General features: G+C 41.0%; 1 protein-coding gene across 3 annotated transcripts in view; it reads left to right on the forward strand.

Annotated features, from left to right (window-relative positions):
* The window catches only part of LOC103480389 (phosphatidylinositol-binding clathrin assembly protein), a 100,925-nt gene extending 79,297 nt beyond the window's left edge, over window positions 1-21,628 (forward strand). For 2 of the 3 annotated variants that reach the window (XM_008435311.3, XM_008435312.3), the window contains 8 exons: window positions 1,105-1,215; window positions 8,300-8,443; window positions 8,691-8,718; window positions 8,858-8,990; window positions 11,512-11,535; window positions 14,685-14,741; window positions 15,642-15,758; window positions 15,979-21,628. In XM_008435311.3, coding sequence (XP_008433533.1) covers window positions 1,105-1,215; window positions 8,300-8,443; window positions 8,691-8,718; window positions 8,858-8,990; window positions 11,512-11,535; window positions 14,685-14,741; window positions 15,642-15,758; window positions 15,979-15,993 — 629 coding nt within the window. In that variant the 3' untranslated portion in view covers window positions 15,994-21,628. The remainder of the gene's footprint in view (window positions 1-1,104; window positions 1,216-8,299; window positions 8,444-8,690; window positions 8,719-8,857; window positions 8,991-11,511; window positions 11,536-14,684; window positions 14,742-15,641; window positions 15,759-15,978) is intronic. The other variant, XM_081599617.1, reaches the window with a different exon arrangement.
* The last annotated feature ends 109 nt before the right edge of the window (window positions 21,629-21,737 follow it).

Consider the following 21,737-nt stretch of genomic DNA (forward strand, 5'->3'; position numbering starts at 1 on the left):
TATATATATATATATATATATATATATATTTTTTTTTTATTATTATTATTATTTTTTTAAGGGTAATTTTGTTTAGAGAATTGCTGATGGATTTTATTTCTTGTTTCTGTTGTTTTTATTCATTATGTTCGAACGGCGCAGTCCGGCGACGACGGGCGTTTAAATTCCGTAACAAAAGTATGTTTTTATCTTTTTTAATCTTTTTTTTTTCCAAAATCTCTTTCTCTCTTACTGTTTATTCTATGTCACATGCTATATTTTTATTTTTTCTTTAATTATGTAAAGCACCTTGAAATGCCTTGCTGCTGAAATGTGCTATACAAATAAAATTTGATTGATTGATTTATTTTGAATATTTAAAATATCTTCCAGTTCCTTTAAGTTTACTGATCTTTGAGAATGTGCATTGTTATTATTATTATTATGCCATTGCCATTATATTACTTGAAAATTGCCTCAAAAGAACAATATTATCACTTATCACAGTAACTTCGGGGTCAATTTATCGTCCAGCAAAATTCACTCACAGCTATCATCCATCCATCTTTTCGTCCAGCTATCATTTCATCCATCCATTATTTTCATAATCATAAATTCAGAATAAGTTTAAAGAATCCTGTGACTGAACCTGGTTTGTTGGTGCGACGATATTAAAATAAGAGTTCTTCCCCACACGCAAAAGAAAAAAAAAGAAAACCGCTGTTCAATAAGAGTTTTATTCTTTCCCTAGGAGACTCGCAAGTATTTTCTTTGTTGTTGTGCGGCGTTCTGTTCAGATAATGACATTTCTCCTGACAGTGAACACACACTCGGGTGCATCAATAGATTTCCTCATGAACAGGCTTTGCTTTGAAACCTTCAGCAGCCTGCACAGAATCCTCAATTTCAAAGCGACAACGGTGGAAGAGCGGCGACCAGATTCCTAAATCTAACTGGATTAGATTAGCGGGAGGTTTGGGAATCCTCCCCACAGCGAAACCACAACTTCGTTTCCCTGTAAAACCCGTCCTGGTTGCGTCTCCCGCAGCGTCCTTCAGTGAAGGTTTGTGGGATGAAGCTCGTCCAGGACAGCCTCACTCAGTCGTATTTAACTGCATTCCTCAGGACCGGAGAGCCAGCCGCTGCAGCAGACCACCCCGGCCATGACTGTAGATTTCGATGCCGTGTTCGGGAATAAGTCCACACCCAGTAACAACGGCCCACAACCTGCAGCCGGTAAACAGCCCCTTGCTCTGTCCGACTGTCCGGACAGGGAAGTGACTAAAACCCCTTGGCTTTGATGGCGGCGCGCTCTGGACTAACCCTCTGATTAGTTTCAGCAATCTGTCTGCTCTGCTCTGGGGATTGGCTTTTGTTTTTGTTTTTTTGCTTTCTAACTCTGCTTCATGTTGTGGGTTTTTTTGGTTTGTTTTCTAATGATGACCTCTGCCAGAGACGGAAGCCCCAAGGTCTTGGTATCGGCAAACTTCAAATTCAGCAGAATTTCTCTTACGTTTCCTCCTTCTGGCTTTATTTTATTCTCTCATAACCAATCTTTCTTTGAGCTCTAAAAAAGGGACATCCTGCATTATTTATTCAACTGTTAGACCTTCAGATTAGATCATTTTGTAACCATTGTGCAACTTTGTTTAACCGTTTTCCCAATTCACAGGTGAGGATCTGCTTTTGTTGTGCTTTTGAAACTTCTTTGAATTTTATCACGGCACATACACCAACTGCGACTTCAGTTTGTGTGGATGTTACGTAACATGCCACCACAAAGCAGAGCATAACTGCTTATGCATAATAAATCTGCTAGATTTATTACGAACATCAGGGAAGGAAACTAATACTGTACATCAACCTGAACCAACCGTTTCCATAGTCATGTATTGTAGACGATCCAACCAAACTCCAGACTTGGATCTAGTTGAGCCTTAAACATTACCTTTCCGGGACACGTCCCACTAATTTGACAAACATTTTGGTCTTTGTGTGAAAATCTTGCAGAGAAATAACCTAAAAGACTTGGAAGTGAAACTGTATTTTGTTGGACAACTTTGCAGGGTGTCTGCGGATCCTAAAAAAGTTTTTAATTTGTGTATCTAAAATAAAGTCCTTAAAATGTCTTAAAAATGTAAGGTGACCTTAAATAAGTTAACAAAAGGTCTTATATTCTGACCTGGCATACATATCCTATGTAGATTTTATTTTATTTTTTTCTTAAGGGACTTTACTGTCAGTGAAAAGTTTGAGTCGCATTACCGGCTAATAAACCATTGCTGACTAGTTAGCTAGCTAAGTTTATTGTGTCTATCAGTGTTCGTCTTCCCCGTTGGCTCACTTCTACTGCCAACCCGTACCAGGATAGGTGCGCTCTGTGCATAAGGCAGCCTGGGGTCAAGGCTGTAGAGAGAACCAAACCATGTATTTTTTGTCCTTTCACAATAAAATTACAAACTGCCTTGTGTTGCTCCGCCGCTTGAAATCCTGATAATGCATTGAGTTTTGTGGTTATAACTTGACAAAACATAAAAAAAACCAACAAAACTCGAGAAGCACATTTGCAAGGCAGTGTAAGTGAAGTTTCACTCTTGCTGCCATTTTAGAGATAAACTCATTTCCTGTCTTGTTGTCGGACAGTTTTTCACAACAGCAGCACCCCATCAGTCACCGCCCCATGTGGAAATTTCTACATAATTCATGAAATTTCTCAACTTATGAAAAAAAAAGAAGATATTTTTATTTAGGATAAAATCTTTAAAAATAAAAGCATCTTCTATGCCATGTTTTGATTTTTCCACCTCTGACCTTGTGGACCCAACAGTGGGAGGCTTTTCTGTCCAGACTAGTTCTGTGTTTGGAGATTCTTTTCTACTCATAAAGCTTCTGTTGAAACGACCCATAAACCATCTGGGCAAACCGACCACATCTCCCAAAAATCACTCTGTCTCCAGCTGCTCCACATGTGCACTGATGTTTGCATGCACGCACACACACACACACACACACACACACACACACACGCACACACACACAGACGTGTCTGCATGTTTGTAAATGTGTCCATTCACACGTCCTCTATCATTTCCCTCTCCTCCGTCTGCCTGCTTCTTCTCGTCTGTTGTGTTTTGTTGTCATTCACACCGTTCCCACCTTCCTCCTCTTCCTCGTGCCGCTGCCTCCTCTCATTTCGTCTTTGCTTCGCCGTCTCCTCATCACACATCACAAGGCAAGAATCACCCAGGCAACTCGGGTCCATCTGCTTCCCCTCCGACTCCTCGCTTTTAAAATGAAGAAATCCCTTTTCTTTCTTTTCTCCCCCTCCTCCTTCGCGCATTTTGCTGCAGCAGTTTTTCTTTTTAATATTCCCTAGTTAACTGCTGCAATTTTGTTTTTGTTTTTTCGTTCTTTCTGATTGGTTAATAAATGAGGCGCCAGCTCTTCTATTCAAATTGGTAGATTTCATTAATTTTAATGGAAACGTTCTGCCTTTCTTTACTTTTTTTGATTCTTATCTCATCCAAATAATTGTTTCTTCTGTATTTATCAGCAGTGTCTTGTTTTTAGGTTTTAACTCTTCTTTTTCTTTTTAATGTGGAACTAAAACCCACCAAAGCTGAAGGAAGTCACCAGAGTACTAATCTTGGAGCTTGTTTCTAAAAGTACTTCTGCACTCGACTCGCTTTTGTGTGAAGTAATCATGGCAATCTAGACAGAGGAGAGCTAATAATGTTTGTCACGCAGAATTGAATTTCCTCACTCAGATGAATAGGAAAAGAAGAAATGCACCACTTTTGTATTAAATAAACTCCCTGTTGCTACTTCTACTTACAAAATAAAAAAGCATGATTAGGGCTACATTGGATGCTTTGCTACAATATCTAAAGTACAGTTTAAGTTTGGCTACATTTGAGTAAATGTAAATAAATATTTTTTCATACAGTTATGGAGAATTAAACATTTTTTCCAAGAATAAACGTGTGAAAATGTTGCAGCGCGTCACTACTTTCATCAACATTCTACACACAAACCTCCAATTAGGATAATTTGGGATAAAGTTTTATGCTCATTTATTAAAAATAAAAATAATTTTTGAAAAATCACATGAACATAAGTATTCCCAGCTTTTTACATCCTGATTCCACTGATTGTCCTTAAAATGCTTCAACATCCTAAATGGAGTCGGCTTGTGGTAAATGCAGTTGATTGGACTTGATTTGAAACACCTGTCTATATAATGTCCCACATTTTGAGGAAAGATATTAATTTAACACAATTTGGAATAAAAAATTGGGAACAAAACAAAATGTGGAAAGAAGTGAAACGCTGCGATTCTTTGTGAATACACTGAATAACCCAGAACCATCTACTTGGTTCTGTAGTAGATGGAAACAAACGATAAAGAACCAGGAGATCCTCTGCATGGCCTTTCAGAAATATTTGTACTCTGTATATCTGATTTTATTACCTTAGTTACAAACTTTACTGCATTTTGTTGGGATTTTGACAAATAGAGCAACACAACATGCTGCATAACAGTAAGGTAGAAGTAAAAGTACACAAACGCATGGGTTTGAAACAGTTTACCAAATTTACCTAATCTGCTGAGCTTAAAGTAAAGGACATCATGGATCAGAGAAAGCCACCATGCTGACTGTGGAGGAGGTGCAGAGATCCACTACTCCAGAAATCTGGAGAAAACTATTTTCTTTTAAGAAGCCATGTTGGCTCTTTTTTTGAGAATGAATTAAGAAAAAGCCTAGCCATTTCGCCCTCCGTGTAGAACGATATTTGGGAATTTTTATCAAATTGCAAAACATTCACTGTTACTTGGACTACTTTCCAAGAGACGGGGAATGTTTAGACTTTCGATAAGTCCCATAAGATCTGTTTGTAACCACACAGAGAGGATGGTGCCACACAGGAAAGGGAAAAAGATCATTTTGAACCACTGTGAAAGATTTTTACCTCTTGCCTCGAGAAAGCGGCTCTAACCAAAGAGAGAGTCGCAGTCAGTAAATTATGTGGAGTGAATGTCATGTCTGAGTAGATTTCACAGCGAATTAATTTAAATGAGGATTTTAAATGTTTCAGCTCTGCTTTCACTCCAACAGGTGGCCACGATATCTACCAATTACATCTGCAACAGTAGATACCGTTCAGTGCTCATTGTTTGTGCTGAGTTTTAGAAGATGTCGCCTCATTAAATTTCGGTTTACATCTGTTAGCACCAAGTGCTTTTCAGACGAACTGTTGGAGCAGATTTGCCTCCTTCCTCTCCTTTGATCTTTAACCCATATTGACAGCCAATCCGACTCCAAAGCATCGAAGCCAACACCGATAACGTTCATCCTCCCAGTTCAATACGGCGCTTCTCTTCCCCTTCCGTCCTCTTGCCTTCGTCTGGGTGTGTGATCGACTGAAGCCACAATTTTCCTCCCGTCTCAATAGAAAGGCTCTGTAATTCAGAAAACTTCACTGACACGCGGTTGAAGGAACATCAAGAAGTGGGTGGAGAAGAGCTACATTCTTAGTGTTTTATTACAGTGTCGACAATGGGATGGAAATTAAATTCAGGAGGGAAAAGGGTGATTTCATTTCTTGTCTGACTCGCCCTCCACCCCTCCTCATGTTGTTCCTCACGTCTTTTCTTTTTTTGATTGTTTTTGCTTCATCTCTGAGTTTCATCTTGCCGTTTTTAATTTTTCTTCCTTCTCTACGCTGCCCCACCTCCCTTGTTTTCTCATCTTGCTAAGCCAGCAGTGAAAGTGTTTTTCGAATCTCTTGTGTCAGCAGCGCTGTCAGGCCTACACACCGCTTCCTAACTAAATATTATTCCTCCCTCTTTTTCTTCCCCCACCATCAGTTGCCTGTCTGTGATTTCCTCCCCTTTGAGAAGACACTGTCCATTTATAAGCAGTAAATATTAGTTTTCTGCTTTGTTCAACTCCCCTGGTATTTAAAAAAAACAAACACTTTTTGTATTTGGAATTAAACCAGTGGTGCAAACTTTTGTATACACACTTTTTTTTTTTTTTTACCTGTCTCAAACACCTTTTTTTTGCATCCAATACACACATGCACACTCTCAGTCACACCTCCAGGTTTTTCTACCAGCAAATAGTAACAACCATTAGCTGAATGAGTGCTGACATGGGAGTTGTTACTGCTGGCTCCTAAACTCACATGCACACCAGTACAGGAAATTACTCTGTCATTTTCACCTACAGGCAATGGACACTGGAGGGGGGGAAAAAGCAAACAAACAATGCTATTTCACATGCTTTCAACCAGGCACACTCATATTCATTCAAGACTAATCACTGTTCAGAGTCGTACAGTGAATATGACAGCTAGGATCATGTAAATCGGTAACCTGGATGAATGCAATCTACCAAGTCAGGGATTAGAGGATGCTACATGACAGGAATAGTGAAATGTAGAAATGTTCGTTCTCATTTCTGCTCACAAGATTAAGGTTTGGAGCAAGAGACGACTTGGTAGAATTCTATGAGTAATTTGGTTCAAAAATATTTCATTAATCCCAGAGGAAAATTAAATGTCACTTTCCTCAGACTTCTTGTAGACGGCTGTACTGTTGCGTCTCCAGTTTGGTCTCCACCACTGTTTCTCCTTCTTCTCCCATGACAGAAATGGTGTTCGCCCTGTTATGTTTTCCTTAAAACTGCTCTACATTGGATTGCTTCACTCAGGAGCTTCAACACATTGGGTAATATTAGCCAAAATCCCCAGAGTAAGAATGGCTGACATATTAGCTAGCTCACAGCCACAATAACATAGGGTTAGCTTAAAGATATTGGTAAATATTAGCTATCCATCCATCCATTTTCTTTACACCTTTGTCCCTTAGTGGGGTTGGGAGGGTTGCTGGTGCCTATCTCCAGCTAACGTTCCGGGCGAGAGGCGGGGTCACCCTGGACAGGCCGCCAGTCTGTCGCAGGGCAACACGGAGACACACAGGACACACAACCATACACACACTCACACCTAGGGACAATTTGGAGAGGCCAATTAACCTGACAGTCATATTTTTGGACTGTGTCTGATATTCAGAAGTACAATGAGTTTCAGTGTGAACATACAAGCTAACATGCTCAATTCACTTAAGCTAGTTTAGCCAAAATATCAGCTTGAACATATTGGTTAATATTAACCCAGGACTAATCTACTTTTACAGTTAAAAGTGATTTAGGACTTAATATTATCAGTTCTTTCAGTTTAAACTATTCCATGTTATACTTTTAGGATAATATATTCAGTTTTAGCTAGGTACAAGGCTCCACTGACATTTTAAGTTGTGGAAATGACTCCTAGAACTAAGAGATGAGCAGAGATGCCCCAAATGTTAACAATCCAGAGTAATTGTTCTTTAGATATAATTTGCTTATAGTAAAATAAATGTAGAATTTGGGTATTTAAAAAAACAATTGTAAAACAAGTTTTTAAGATGAATGTGACTTGAGGAACTTTGTCCTTCCGGTGCGACATTTTAGCAACACTAAATTGACTCACTGGCTCTCTATGCAAATCATGCAGCTACCATACACTGCTTACATTGTCAAATATGTCCTGATAAATTATTTTGAGAAATTTGTGTGCATCAAGATTTTTCCTCTAGATAATAGTGACATGTTTAGAATGTTATTTTGAATTTTTGGGAAGAAAATTATCTGCAGTACACATCTTTTAAAACTAGATCAGCTTGCCATAGAATCACATTCTATGGCAAAAATATGATTTTTGGCATAGAATATGGCGCTATTGTTCTGCACAATGAGGTGGGATGTGTGACCTCTTCCAATAAAGAAGCACAGGATCGTTCAGAGTTTAGAAATGTTACTTGTAACCTAAAATATTGCTGGCTATTGAATTGCTCGGCTTTCTGATGTCGTTTATCAGGCTGCTTAGCCTCTGGAGTGCACTTAAAAGCAGCTCAGAACGATGTCCTTTATGCTTTGGATGCTTGAATAAACAACTTACTGCCTGATATTTTTCACAAACCCAAAGTTTGACAGTCCTTCAGGGCTTTATTTCACTTTCTAAGCTGTAACTGAACTGCTGCTGTTAGGCAAACAGAAGCCCATTTCCTCACAGAAAATAAAAATTACAAACATCTCTGCTCTTGCTTTTCTCTCTTTTCATCCGTCTCTGTGTATCTTGTGAAGCTTCCACACATTTTTCATCTCTTTACAAGGTTGTTTGAAGCCTTTCAGATGTAAAAAGCACTTTTTTTTCCTATCCCCCCCCCCCTGCAGCCCCAGCTCATCTACATGAACAAAATTGATTTCTTGTGCAGGTTTCGATGCTCTCGGAGACCTGTTAAAGCCCACAGTCACCGCGCACACCGCACCACTTCCTCCTCCTCCTCAAATGGCCATCCATCCTGGAGGAAAGCTGCTAGCAAATGACCTCGACTCCTCTCTGGCCAACCTTGTGGGCAGTGAGTGCTGACACACACAAACTTGTTAACAAAGAGAGAAAACGAGTTGCAATAGCCGCGCAGCAGAAGGAACAGTTACATAACTTCACCAATGCAACACCGGGCCTTGAATAATTACCGGGCGCTGGCTGTGCTGCGGTTGAAGACAAGTCCAGAAGATTTTTATTTTTTTATTTTTCTGAAAACTTGTGTGCGTTCTCCAGAAAATGCTCCTTTTCACTATGTTCTCTTTCTTCTCCCTGCTCAGACCTGCAGTTTGGATCTGGAGCCAAGAAGTAAGTTTCTAGACTTGTTTTTGAAAGATTAATGCAGTTCCATACTACATTTGCTTTCTCACGTGTTTGTGCTCTGGCAAAAGAAGTGCTCAAAATAGTATTAAGCACTTATTGAGTTGTTCTGCTTGTTCTTCAACAGGCCAGAGATGCAGTGGAACCAGCCTGGTGAGAAGAAGCTAACCGGTGGCCAAAACTGGCAAAATAAGACCATGTCGACCACACAGTGGAGCCCCGCGCCCATGGCTCCACAGCCCATGCCTGTGCCACATGTGGTGAGGAACCGTAGCGCCTGTGACACTGTGGACAGTTTATCTGAGAGAGCTGTGGAGGTGTTTGCAAGTTCATGAAGGCTGCAGTAATCCTGCTCACAATTATTCAGTTTGCGCAATCTTTAAAAGTCTTAATGTATCTATAATTAAGGCCTTAAAATGTCTTAAATTCACCAATAAAATTGAAGTTATCCTTAAATACATCAATCACAAGTCTTAAATTTTGTTGTGGCGGGATTATTTAATCTCTTATATTTCATGTAGTTGGGTTTGTTTTCTTCCAGGATTTTTCTGTTGGGAATAAGTTTGAGTTGCCGCCAGACATGCCACTAACTAGCTGCTAATATGCCCTAGCTAACTTGCTAGCTTTTTTGCGTCTGTAATGGGTAAGTGCAGATTTATCGTCAGGTGGCTGGACGATGTTGATTTTTGCCACTGGCTCATATTTTGCCAGCCCATGCGGTGCTACGAGTATGTAGAGTTTAGATTTATGACAGTTTAGAATCTGACCTGAAAGTTGGGCAATAAATAAATCAAATTTATTACCTACTTATATTTATTACCATGTATGAATTTTATAAATTTTGTTGTCTGAGCCATCACTTTTTTGTCTATTTGTACTACTGATGTGCCTTGAAATTGCACTACGGGGACAAATAGTTGTTTGAATTTGAATACAGCCCAGAGAAAACCCAACGTGAATGCAAAATATGAAGTTATTACTCATTCTACTACTTATTAAACTACTTATTATAGTATAAATAGAGGAAATATGTTTAGTTAATAAAGAAAGTAAATAAAGAAAGTAAGTAGGGTACAGACATTAATCTGCGCACTGCATGCACATGCGCCTCCGCTCCTATCAGTCACACATCCCAGAAGATTTGCACCTGACTCACCATGATGTTACAACAAGTGACAAGATGGAGCTGGAAGACATTAAACAGCTAAAAATTACAGAAGTTACACTGCTAACTCAGGTTATAGTTTAAAAACAAAACCAGTAAAATCATAAAGTAAAATGCCAGGTTTGCTTCAGGCCTATAATTAAAATTAATCAGTTGGGTTGGATCGGGCTCAGGCCTGGTTGAGTAGAATTCTTCTGGCCCAATCTAAACTGTATGTGTGTTCAGTGCAAAAAGGTTTGGCACTTCGGGTGCTAAGGCTGCAGAGAGGCGTATGCAGTGTCAGAAGCACAAAGCTGCTGCCAAGAGTCACAAACAAACCCCAGAAATGTCTCAGTTTTGATGTGGTGGGGCCAGAGCTCCCCAGAAACGGTTAGCGCTGATCTAGAAGCAGCATTTGGTGTGAAACACACTCTGAAGTGGGAGGTTTAGTGGATTTTAAACACGGAGATCGAGCGCCAGCCTTAAATTGCAGTCGTAATTAACTTAAACAGTCTTAAATTTGAGTTGGTGAAACATGAGGAACACCAGCAGCGCTAAAGTTCACAAATTTCCATTTTGTATTCTTGTCTTTATTGGTCTTTGACTCGCCTCTAGACAATTTTTTTTCTGTTTTACACAATGATGTGAGAAACGATGTTTCTGGGCCTGCAGCCAGCTGCTGGTTAGCTTTGCTCTCTGAGGTTTGACAGAAGGGGAAAAAAACAGCTTGTGACTCTAACAGTCTAATTTAACTCTAATCTTCCAAAGCGTTGCAGATTTTTCTCTTCCAGAATTTGCTTAATTTGAATTTAAAGGAACCGGGTTAAACGCATGGTGCTGTCAGGAACTTGCAGACATCTTACCGGGATGCTCAGCGGGTCAGAAACTGTTGCAGTGGATGCTGGTTTTTCTCTCGGTGCATGCCAGAGTGCTGGTGTGTGTGTGTGTGTGTGTGTGTGTGTGTGTGTGTGTGTGTGTGTTTGCACATTATCTCAGTGCGGTGTTTAGCTGTGTGTGCATGATGTGTGCTGATCTTAGCAGCTCCTGATTGTCCTCCTGATCTCTGCTCTGCAGTTTCTGGCTGACAAAGACAAAACTGTCACTAACCCCTGTCTTCTTCTTCTTCTCTCTCTTTCGCTCTCCTCCTCTCCTGTTGATCGTCTCCTCTTCTCCTTCCTGACTCCCTGTCCTCCCTCACCTCGCTGTCATCCCGTCCAATATCTCCTTCCTGGCATTTTTGCACCGTCATCCGCTCGTCTTCCTTCCCGTGTTTGCCTGCCGTCCTGCTCCGCGGTGACTCCCGTTTGGCGATGTTGTCCGCTTGTCCTGTTTTCGCCACGCTGTCTTTGTCATCCGTCCATCGTCATGGTGACCCCGGGTTTTCTTTGCTTCCTTTGCGAACTCTGTGATTCTTTTTTTTTTGTTTTTTTGTTCCCATTTTCGATTTGCTGTCCTCACCACTTTTTTGACAAATTTTGCTTACTTGTCCGATTCTTCATGGTCCTTTTGGTTCACTCAACATCTTCTCCTTCCTGTTTGACTTTGCTCATTCTCCTGCCCTCCTCCTTGTCGTCCCTCTCCCTCTCTCTTCCTCCTCTCTGTATCTTGTCCCTTTTCCCTGTTGCGTCCTGATGCAGAATGGAATGTTCTATACTAGTTATGTAAGTACTTATCTCTGTTTAGTAAGACAAGTCCCAACGAGCCTCTCAGAAATGTCTGCTTATCCTCCTCATCTTTCCCCTCCTTTACCTCCTGTTGCTCTCGTTGTCCCCGGAGACACTTGTTGGAGAATTTTGACTCTTGCTTTCTGCTCAGTTTCTACAAATAACTTCCTTGTGTCTGAGCTGCACAAGCCGACAGTGTGTGCTCTAATTTTCTAAGCACTAACCGAGCTTTTCAGCTCTGCTGTTTTAGCCTCTCTAATCAGACTTTCTTATGAGCTTCTTATGTACTTTGCCTGCTATTTTGTTGTTTTTTTTTTTTTTAATTATGTACAGCCTTATGTGCAAGATTTTGTAGAGAGAGATCAGATTAGGTCATTTCTGAAGCGTTTGGTTTAAATTCATTAGATTTCATTGAGAATCAGAAAAAAAGAAAACCTGTCGCACTGTTTTTGGTTTATTTCTAAGGAAAAACTATAAAGAGATGAGGCACGACTCAGTGCATCTCCATCCTGCTGCACTTTTAAACGAGAAAAGGCCAAATCAAATGCTGACGAAGGACCAAATCAGCCTTTAACCGACACAGACGGTTCAAAACGACTTCCATAAACACTCGTCATCGCTTGCAGAAGGCTTGAGGAAAACATCACAGGTAGCAGAGCAGCAATTAAAGCGGCTGATGAAATGCTTGCAGCAGAGACTCTGGCCAGAAAGTTGCAACAGTCTCAGCTGGAGACGCGTCTCGCATTTTAAGTTGGGGAGCCTGGAAAGCGTCTCGCTCATTTAACCGTCCCACTTAGCCTTGCAGGAGGCTAAGTGGGCTGGAAGTCTGACTGCGGAGAATCAAAGGGAAGAAGGGGGGAAGCTGCGCAGCGAGCACCTCGAAACGCGGCATAAAGGAGGCAGAAACGGGCAGGTGAAAAATAAAAATGAGTCACCGAACGAGAATACGGAGACGGATGAGGGCGAGGCGGCGAAGGCCGACAGCTGTGCGCCAAGACAGATGGACGCCAAGAGTGAGGGAGAGTCTGAAGCTGTGCATAAACGGCTTCTCGTTTTGTTTCCCCCCCACTCGGGCGTTTCTGTCACGTTTTGATTTGGGGAAAACAAAAAAAACAAAAAATCGGATAAACGAGACGTGGCGCTACGACTGAGAGACGAACAATTTGTGAATTAATGAGAGATCAAACCGCAGGTGACAGGAAATTCGACTTAATCTGTTTAAATACTCCAACTTCTGAACTAGCGGGGAGTTACCGAGCGGGCAATAAATGTATATTTGATGAAACAGTCGGAATTTGTTTTGTACATCTGAGACAGATCTATCAGGAGGGGGGTTTGAGTAGCAACTGGCTCTCCAGGGTCACAACTACAAGCATATACCGATCAATCGGATTGATTGCCTCCTAAGATGGGTTCACAGCTTCACCTCGCCTGGTCTGAAACCTTTTTATTCCTTTAGATCTTTGGGAAGAGAATCACTCTTTCTGCTTATCCTTCCTCTAAAAGTCAATTGAAAGCTGTGATAGTAGATAAGTCTATTGAGAACCTGTCCAAAGCCCTGCAGAACGACAGTAATGCTTTTCATCTGTTCTTGTTCTGCTCCTACCATTAAGGCAGCGCAGCCTTGAGTTTGAAGTCTGTGCTTTGCGGGATCGTTCCTTAAAAAGAGCTGAAGCTGATAAGCACATAGTTATGCAGATGTGATCTAATGTGATGTAAAAATGTTAAGTCTTTTATTATATGAGCATACATTTAAAAACAAAACCTCTTATTTGAATATATTTATTCAGCAAAGGGGAAAAATCTCTTGGGAAGATTTGGTTTTGAAAAATCCCAGGCACATCCTGAAAAAGTCTTAAATGTGTGTTTAGACCTTAAAATGTCTGAAATCTGAAATTCATTTTTAAAAGTAAGTTGCTCTTCAATATGTTGATCACAAGTCTGAAATTTTCTCTTGACATGACTAAATGAATTATATATTCTATTTATTTTTCTTGCTGAACTTTTCTGTCAGGCAGAAGTTTGAGTTGCATTCAGACATCTGCAAAAAAAATCAATACATTTATTAGTAACTAACTGCTAACATATCCAGCTAACTAGCTATCCAGCCTTTTTCCGTCTATCACGGGTATTAACCAATCAGTTGGACGCACTTCATGTATTTCTGTGGAGATAGATGTCTTAAATTTTATACGGGTCTTAAAGAAATATTAAACTTTAAAAATGGACTGTTTCTCAAAATATATTGCGACAGACTTTTTTTATTTTCTTTTTTAAAGGAATTGCCAATCAGCTGAACAAAGACTCATATTCCTCATATTTCCTGTTGCCACTGATGTTACCGCAGTAACACAAACCAGGATTGTAATTCGATAAAGTGGTGCTGGGCGCAACGTACTGCAAATTATTTAGCCGCTTTTTATGGACAGATCCGCCATCTTAAGTAACTTCCACTTAGTTTAAAACATTGACTAAGGAGCTGATGCAAAAACAGCAATTAAAGGATAATGCTGGTGCAGTTTTATTTTTCCCCCATAAAACCCTAAACTTTACCGTGGCGACGCTTTAATTACTGTAATCCATCATTTTATGTCGAGAAATAAAGCAAAACATGACTTTCCGGAGCAGCTAATTACTTTGTATATTGGAAATATTGCACTTTTTTCATTCCTAGACTATATTTTTTCTGGGGGAAAAAAAAAGGAAACATACCAATTTCTCAATCACAAATCAGCAGTTTTGATGCAGAAAGGCGTTGCTTCCAAAGCAGCAGCTGTACATCGCCATGGCGTCGAACAACAGGAAGCCCGCTCAGGTGCGGCGGATTGGATTTGCCCTGAACATGGCAGAAAGCAGAGCGCGGCCTCATTGTGCCTCTCCTTTTGAAGTGGTGGGAATGATTGCTCACAGTGGGCATCCGCTAAGTACTTTAGCTTCTCGCTGTGCCGCTGAATGTACACATACTCGAGCTTTAAATGATTTGTCCTTTCACAAGCTGGACACTTAAGGGTTCTCAAGCCGAGTCAGGTTTTTGTGCTCTTTGTACGCGTTTTTTTCTCTTTCTCCGGACAATTGAGATGAGGCTGAAACTGAAGCAGGTTGGTTATTTTCTGAGATCAACTGTTTGTTTTGTGTTTTTGTTCCAGGCTCCAGCGCCAATGGCTTTCCCCATGACCACACCACAAGTGCCTGTGTATGGAATGGTGAGTGTTGCACAGAAAGAGTGACTCTCCTCTCATATTTGGTTACGTTACTTTACCACGATATCTGCAGGTCTCAGCAAGTCTAATTTAAGGCTTTATAAGACCTTTTTTAATGCCAATTTGAATTAAATTCAACACCAAGCTAAAAAACGACAGATATATAGGATGATTGGAGGGGATCCAGTTAGCAACATGAGGTGAGCCAGTTCCAAAAACTAATGTCATCCAACCAACCGGTGATACATTAGCATCTAATTCTTGGAAGTTGCAAAAAAAATAAAATAAAAAGGCTAGCTAGCAAGAATATTTTGGCAGCTAGTTACTGGTAGCCTTGAGTCACAGAATGCACAGAAGATGGATGTTTTTGCAAACTGTTGCCTGACAGAAATTACATGAAAGATTAATTAGTGCTGCCACAACAAAATTTAAGACTTATGACTACCCCATTTAAGGATGACTTAAATTTTATAAAATGATTTTAAAACATTTCGAGACCTTAATTTTTGATACACTCAGACTTTTTCAGGATGTCCAGTTTACACGTTAGACTTATCAGAATTTTGTGTGATGTGCTTTTTTGTAAGTGTGACATAGATTTGCATTCAGCTTTTTTGAGTCAATCATTTGTAGAGCTACCAGTTTGAGTCACAGATTTGGCCTTTGAGTAGGCCATAAGAACACATCAATGTGACCTGTGCCTTTCCTTTTAACTCTTGCTGTGTGTTTGGGGTTGTGTTTCTGGAAGGTGAACCTTTGTTGTTGTTGTTGTTGTTGTTTTTCATGGTTACCCTGAATTTAGTTTGAGCCATTTTCCGGTGATCTCAAACCAGTTTGGGCTTCACAATTACAATAGTGTCATTGTTGTGTTTTTCTAAACGTGTGTGTGTCGTGGCTCTCCAGGTCCCTCCCCAGATGGCTCAGATGGGTGGGGTACCTGTGATGGCTCCACAGCCGATGATGTACAACCAGCCTGTTCTCAGACCCACCAACCCTTTTGCGCCCATGCCAGGAGCCCAGGTAGCTGCCACCAACTCCTGCACAGTGATCGGCTTCTTTTCAACTGATTTCTGGGCAAATTAGGAAAATAAAGCTTCAGTCTGTTGAATAATTTATTTTTTTTTTTTTCTGCTTGTGCCAATAGTTATACCCGTTTTCCTCTCTTTGCTTATGGGACTGTTAAAATCCTGTGGATTTTGTTTTAATTTCATTTTTCTGTCCTTCCTTTCTTCCTATCCAGATGCAGTTTATGTAATCCATTCAGGGGGAAGCTGAGTGCCAAAAGCGACAAAGCAGCAGAAAAAAAAAACCCAACAAAAAACTCACGAGAGGACGATCGAACGGAGGGAGGAACGATTTGATTAGACGAACGAAGAGACACAGACAAGCTGACCGAAACAGAAGGAGGCGATGAGGGGCGGAGGGGGTGGGACTCTTGTCCCGGCTGGAACAACTGCTATTGTGTGTGTGTGTCTGTGAGTGTGAAGCTTCTCTGTGTTTATCATTTGTGTTTTAAATCGTGCAGACGGAGGGATGGGATGGACGGACGTCTGGTTTTCACCCAGTCTGTTCGGTTCGGTGTCTGGATCCAGAATTAGCTTTATTTCAAACTGGTGCTATTTTGTCCTCTCTGAGTTCCTGTCTGCCTGCAACAGCAACTTGGGAGCACTTATAAGAGGACGTGTGTGTGTGTGTGCGTGTGTGCGCGCGTTTGTGTGTGTTCGCAGCAGTTGTTCCAGGTAATACAGCCTTTCCTCCCCCCTGAGTCGCTGTTTGTTTTCAGAGAGAAACGTAGAGGCACATTTTTTCAAGTATGTTTCCTGTATTTTTCCAATCCGTGTATTTTTTTTCCCCTTCTGTTTTCTTTGCCTTTAACGTTATCAGGGCTTGTACAGCAGTTTGTCAGAGTGTCAAACGGTAGCCGAGCGTTTTCTCCTCATGGCTTCTTAAGCTCTGCCACTCGCACATCAAGACGGGAGATCAATGAAACGTTGGGACAAAAAAAACCCCACAAATTTGTCTCAAGGGCTCGTCCCACCAGGGAAACGCAGCAAAACATGTCCAGATGTTGCGGAGATTGTTGACTTCCAGATGCGTCGTGAAAACTGCTGGAAACCTGCCAGTCAGTGTTTCTAGTCTGCTCAAGGATTGGGTTCTCCACGTACAATGTCACATGAAACTGATCAAATTTGACCCCAAAAGTAATCAATGAAGCTGTGTATATAAGCAAAAAAAACAAAAACAAAAAAAAACAAACTTGTGTGTACGTTTTTTTTCTTCTCACATGGACTGTTTACCCATCTGTGCAAAGATAGTGAACATTTTTATTGCAGTCAGTAGATGCTCAGATTGTGTGTGTCTCTTTAAATCGAGGGGCTTTGTGTGCGTCTTCCTCAGTGATTGATGAGAAACAAATCCAGCACACTGAGGTTACGGCTGTTCTTAAAGCGACATGCACAGTCTTCTAGTCGAGCAGTAAAGGGATAGTTTGAAATCTTTTAAAGCAAAGTGCCTGTTGAGAGGCTATCTTCAGGAGAGAGCGATACGTTTATATTCTCTGGATTCGAAAGCTAAAGCTAACGTCTGAAATGTACCAAGTTTAAAGCAAAGAGGAAGAAGTCCAGCCTCAAAAACTTCTGAGCGGTTTCTGCAGATGAAGCTTTACATTGGGTACTTGTTTACAAAGAAATATTATTTACATGACAGATTGATAAACAAATACATTCTATACGGGAAGTTCCTAAGTCCAGGTACCTAAAAATCATAAAACAAACACACAAAAATACAGAACTACTAAAAAAGCAGCAACATAAAAACAGGTTGGAGGTAGTGTGCCATCAATAATCTTTAAATCTTCAATTTAAAGTACCTTAAAACCACATGTATAACAGCAGTTTAAATGAATGCTACTTTATTGGTTGTCACACTTTTTTATGTCTGTTATTCTGACAGAAAATTCTCAATGTTCCAACCTTGGTACACGTTTCACACAGGAAGACATTTGGAGGCGCACCACCTCCTATCTCTGCCTAAATATCAGCTTATTTGTAAATAACTACCCAAAGTAAAAGCTCATAAAGTAGTGTTCGGATAACTGAAAACCTTTTAACAGAGCCTCTCCTTAAAAAGCCTGAATGTTCCTTTAAAGAAAATGTTTTGTTGTTTTTTGTTTATCCGTGTTGAATATTCAAAGTATTTTTGGCTGACGAAATTGTTGCTGAATTGCCGATTGAACTGTTGCCACGACAATAAGGATGAAATGTGTATTTTTCTGTCCAGCGGGAATCTGGTCCTGCTTGTGACGGTCGCTAGGCGACCCGCTTGGATCGGTCCAGACTTTTAAAACCAATAGATGCGGCTCCCTTTCAGCAGATCCACATCATGATTGATGATGCTGATGATGGCAGCAGCAGCGCCGAGCGAGTTTGTTACTGAATCGAGTCGACTTCACTTTCAATTGCACTGAATCAGAGCGAGAGGCGGGAAGCGCGCGCCGCGCCGCTCCACGGTAACGGTGGGTGGGGTGGTGGGGGGCCGCGGCGGCGCCTCTTCAGGCAGAACATCCGTCCTCATGAGTCGTGGCTGTTTGTGCATATTGCACCGTGGGCTGTTCTCACGTGTATGCTTACACATTTTTGTGTACGACTTTTTTTTTTTTTCTTTTTTTTCCATCGAGGGTTACTTCTGAGGGTCAAATTTTAAGTCGTACTTTAAGTCCACATGTTTGATACAATTTATTTTATTTTTTTTTCTAAAATCAAAATATTGCAAAAATGCACATGCGAAAAAAGTTGCACTGAAGTGGCTAACTCCCAGCAGTAGAGCTGTCGAGGTTTCTTTAAGGATAGATTTGTTTCCGGGTAGTTTTGTAGGGTTTAAAGAGCTCTCTCGTCTATCGGCCATTTTGCCGACTAACGTTTCTTTCTTTTTTTTTTTTTTTTCCTGCCACTCTAAAGTTGAACTTGAAGCTTTGTGTATTCCCATCAGGGTTCGGCATTCCATCGGTGACGGTCCGGCCTCAAACTCATCGTCCGCTCTGCTGTGAATCCGCCAGAATGTCGCCTCAGTTTTGCCAGCATCGCTGATCTAGTGCTGCAGCACCTATTTTTGGCCTGTTTAGTCTGTATTTAGTCTGTGTAGATATGTAAAGTGCTTACAGTTTCTGTGTAGATCGTCCCGGCTGTCGCTTTGGGTTAGACGCTGCTCTTTAAAATCTTCTCGTCAGTCTTGTGTTAGCTTAGCCTAGCTTCTTATCCCGCCGTAGGTTCTCCCGCTGCGTCCTGTCCTCTCTGCTGGTGTCCACCAAATGATAGCTGTCAGTGTTTTTTCGTCCTTTAGCTGTAGATTTTTTAAAAAAGTTTCTCTCAGGCTTTGTGGTTTGTTTCTCTCAAACTCTTCTTTTCTTGCAACTCGCATTAATCCAGTATTCCAGCATTCTTCCGTTTCTCCGTGTCTGTCTTGTTCGCCCCTGATTGGACCTGAACAGCAAAGCACACACACAGATTTTCAGTTTTTTTTTTTTTTTTGTGACAAATCAATGTGATGAATGATCCTTTTGAAGACCAGCTCTTATCCTTGTGAAAGTTAGCTTTGGCTAAAGGCCAGTGTTCTCAGTTTTCCTCCCTTTTTTGTGTCAGAATGAAGGTAAATATGTAGAGAATCGTGAATACTAACGTCTCTGGGAGATGCAGATCTATAACGTGGCCTTATGAACATTTAATGGGATTAAAAGGCTTTTTAAACATGTTGAAATCACTGTTATTGCCTCATGTTGAAGTTTTAAGACCAGATCCTGAAATTAGTGATAAAGTAGCCTACCTGAACTTGGCCAACTTGGCCCATGTGAAATTTCAACTAGAGACGTTCCGATCAGGATTTCTTGCAACAATTAATATACTTTAAATTCTCATCAGCTTTAAAATGCAGAACAGTAACATTTCAGTTTAAAGAATATCACTTCCTGCTTTGGCTGATGCTGATTTTCATGCAGTAGAAGTTTCTTGTAGTTAACTATAGCGTCTTTTCTCGCTTTTGGACGTTTGGAAATTTCAGCTGCTTTCTGCACAGCTTTCCCTTACCGCAGCGCAGAGAGTTGGTCACATTAAACAGATATTAGAGGAAAGTATTAGCTGACATAAAGTCAGAGAGTAATCACGGATCGTTTTGATAGTCGTTCAAAGACATGGATAGGTTTCTTTTAAAAATGCCTTGATCAGATATTTTGGATCACGTTGGGACAACCTTAGTCGTTATCCTCCTCATGGTTCCACTCACCTGACTTGGGGTGGAAACTTCTGGATGTTTTTAGCCGTCTTCTGTTGAGGGCTTCCTCAAAGATGTCATTCAGCATGGTAGATTTGGACAGTACCAACTTTTAGTGACCGAAAGTTTGGTTTATGACGAGAGAGACTTGAACTCTGGGTCTTCATGAGGTTTTCAACCCTAAAATCTCCTTGTTGCAAAGCAGAACGGCTGGCCTCTCGTGAGACTTTCTCCAGACCATAATGACGCAGCTCGCTTTTCCTCGACTCCAGCAGTTTCTCTACAAATGATTGACATATTTAGCTTTTTTATGTTCAAGGCAGGGGATTGTGCTCTTAGGCCAGTCTTCGTCAGCCAGTAATTATTACAGCTTTATTGTATAGGTTTGACTCTCTGGACAGGCTCTCGACTTGGTTTGAGGCTACCTTTCTGGACTCTTAAAGTAGCTGCTGTATCTTTGCGTCGTTGTAGCATGAAGCCAATGCAGAGGATGATCAACTACGATGTCAAATCCAAACGTCTGATTTCTACGATTGTAGCAGACATTCAGAGAGCAGGGTCCACCCTGGCGAACGGCCGCTCAGTGAGCGCATGGTGTCGTCTTTCTCAGTGTTTTCGTCCTCAAACGCATGACAGCAGTGGCCACCTCCCTCCTCTTGTTGAAATAAGCGATCCAAACTAGGCGAAGGGACCGATTGATCGGACTCGACCAATCACTCGTCCGTCCAGGGAACCTTTCGGGCTGAAACCGATACAGGTTTTTTTCTGTTTTTTATTTGGACTGTTGATGAATGAGCCAGTACAACGAAAAGCGTTGCCAAACTTCTCCGGTGTTCTCCCAAAGAGCTCGCTTTGTTTTCTCCTGCGGCACACGCCCTCCGCCATTGACGTGGGCGACGTTTGTGGCAGAACCAGAACCCGCCAACCTGAACAAAGAGCGCGCGAGACAGAGAGAGACTTTGATAGATGTCCTCGTCTTGTCAGTGAGTTGGTGTGTTCAAAGATTTCTTCTTCGTGCACGCTCAGATATTTTATTTTTTACATAGTTTTTTTGTTGTTGGGTTTTTTTTTGGTAAACCCCCAACCCTCGGATTGCTGCCTCACTATTCTGTATATAAAGAAACTCACGCGCGACAACGCAGCTTACAGGCATACCCTCATAATCCACGTTTATTTTCATCTACCCATTTTTATTTTACCTGTACATGAAGATATTAGCGTCCTAAGTAAGCGTGCAGGCCTGACTCCCGCCGTGGTGGGAGCGGGCTGAAACAGACGGACGGAGCAGATCTGGAGGGCTGCGAACCGTCGCCGTACATCAGGATCAGCCGTGACTTCTCAGCGATGCCAAATGTTAATCTGTCTCTCTTTTCTCCTCCGTCTCCTCCCTCTCTCCTGTCCCTCCCCCCCCCCTGTCTCTTTGTACATTGTTTTCTATTTATTTAAAAGCAGAAATATATGGAGTGTATCGAGCATGGAAAGGCAAACAAATGTTACAGTTGATTTTAAAAAAGAATAAGGATGGGCTTTTATTTTACAGCAAGTATATTTGTTTATTCTAGGGATTTGGTTCCTCTCTATTTTTTTGTTTCTTTTTTGGAAGAATAAAGTCATTTTCCATTCCTAAACATTTGTCTAGGTTTTTTTTCTTATGCAACGGTGGAAACAGGGACACAACACATACAATGAATGATTAGGTTTATAAAATGCGCAATACAATGTTTTTTAAACTTGTTT

The sequence above is a fragment of the Poecilia reticulata genome, chromosome 18 (genome assembly GCF_904066995.2).
Source record: "Poecilia reticulata chromosome 18, P_reticulata-male-v2, whole genome shotgun sequence".
NCBI lineage: Eukaryota > Metazoa > Chordata > Actinopteri > Cyprinodontiformes > Poeciliidae > Poecilia > Poecilia reticulata.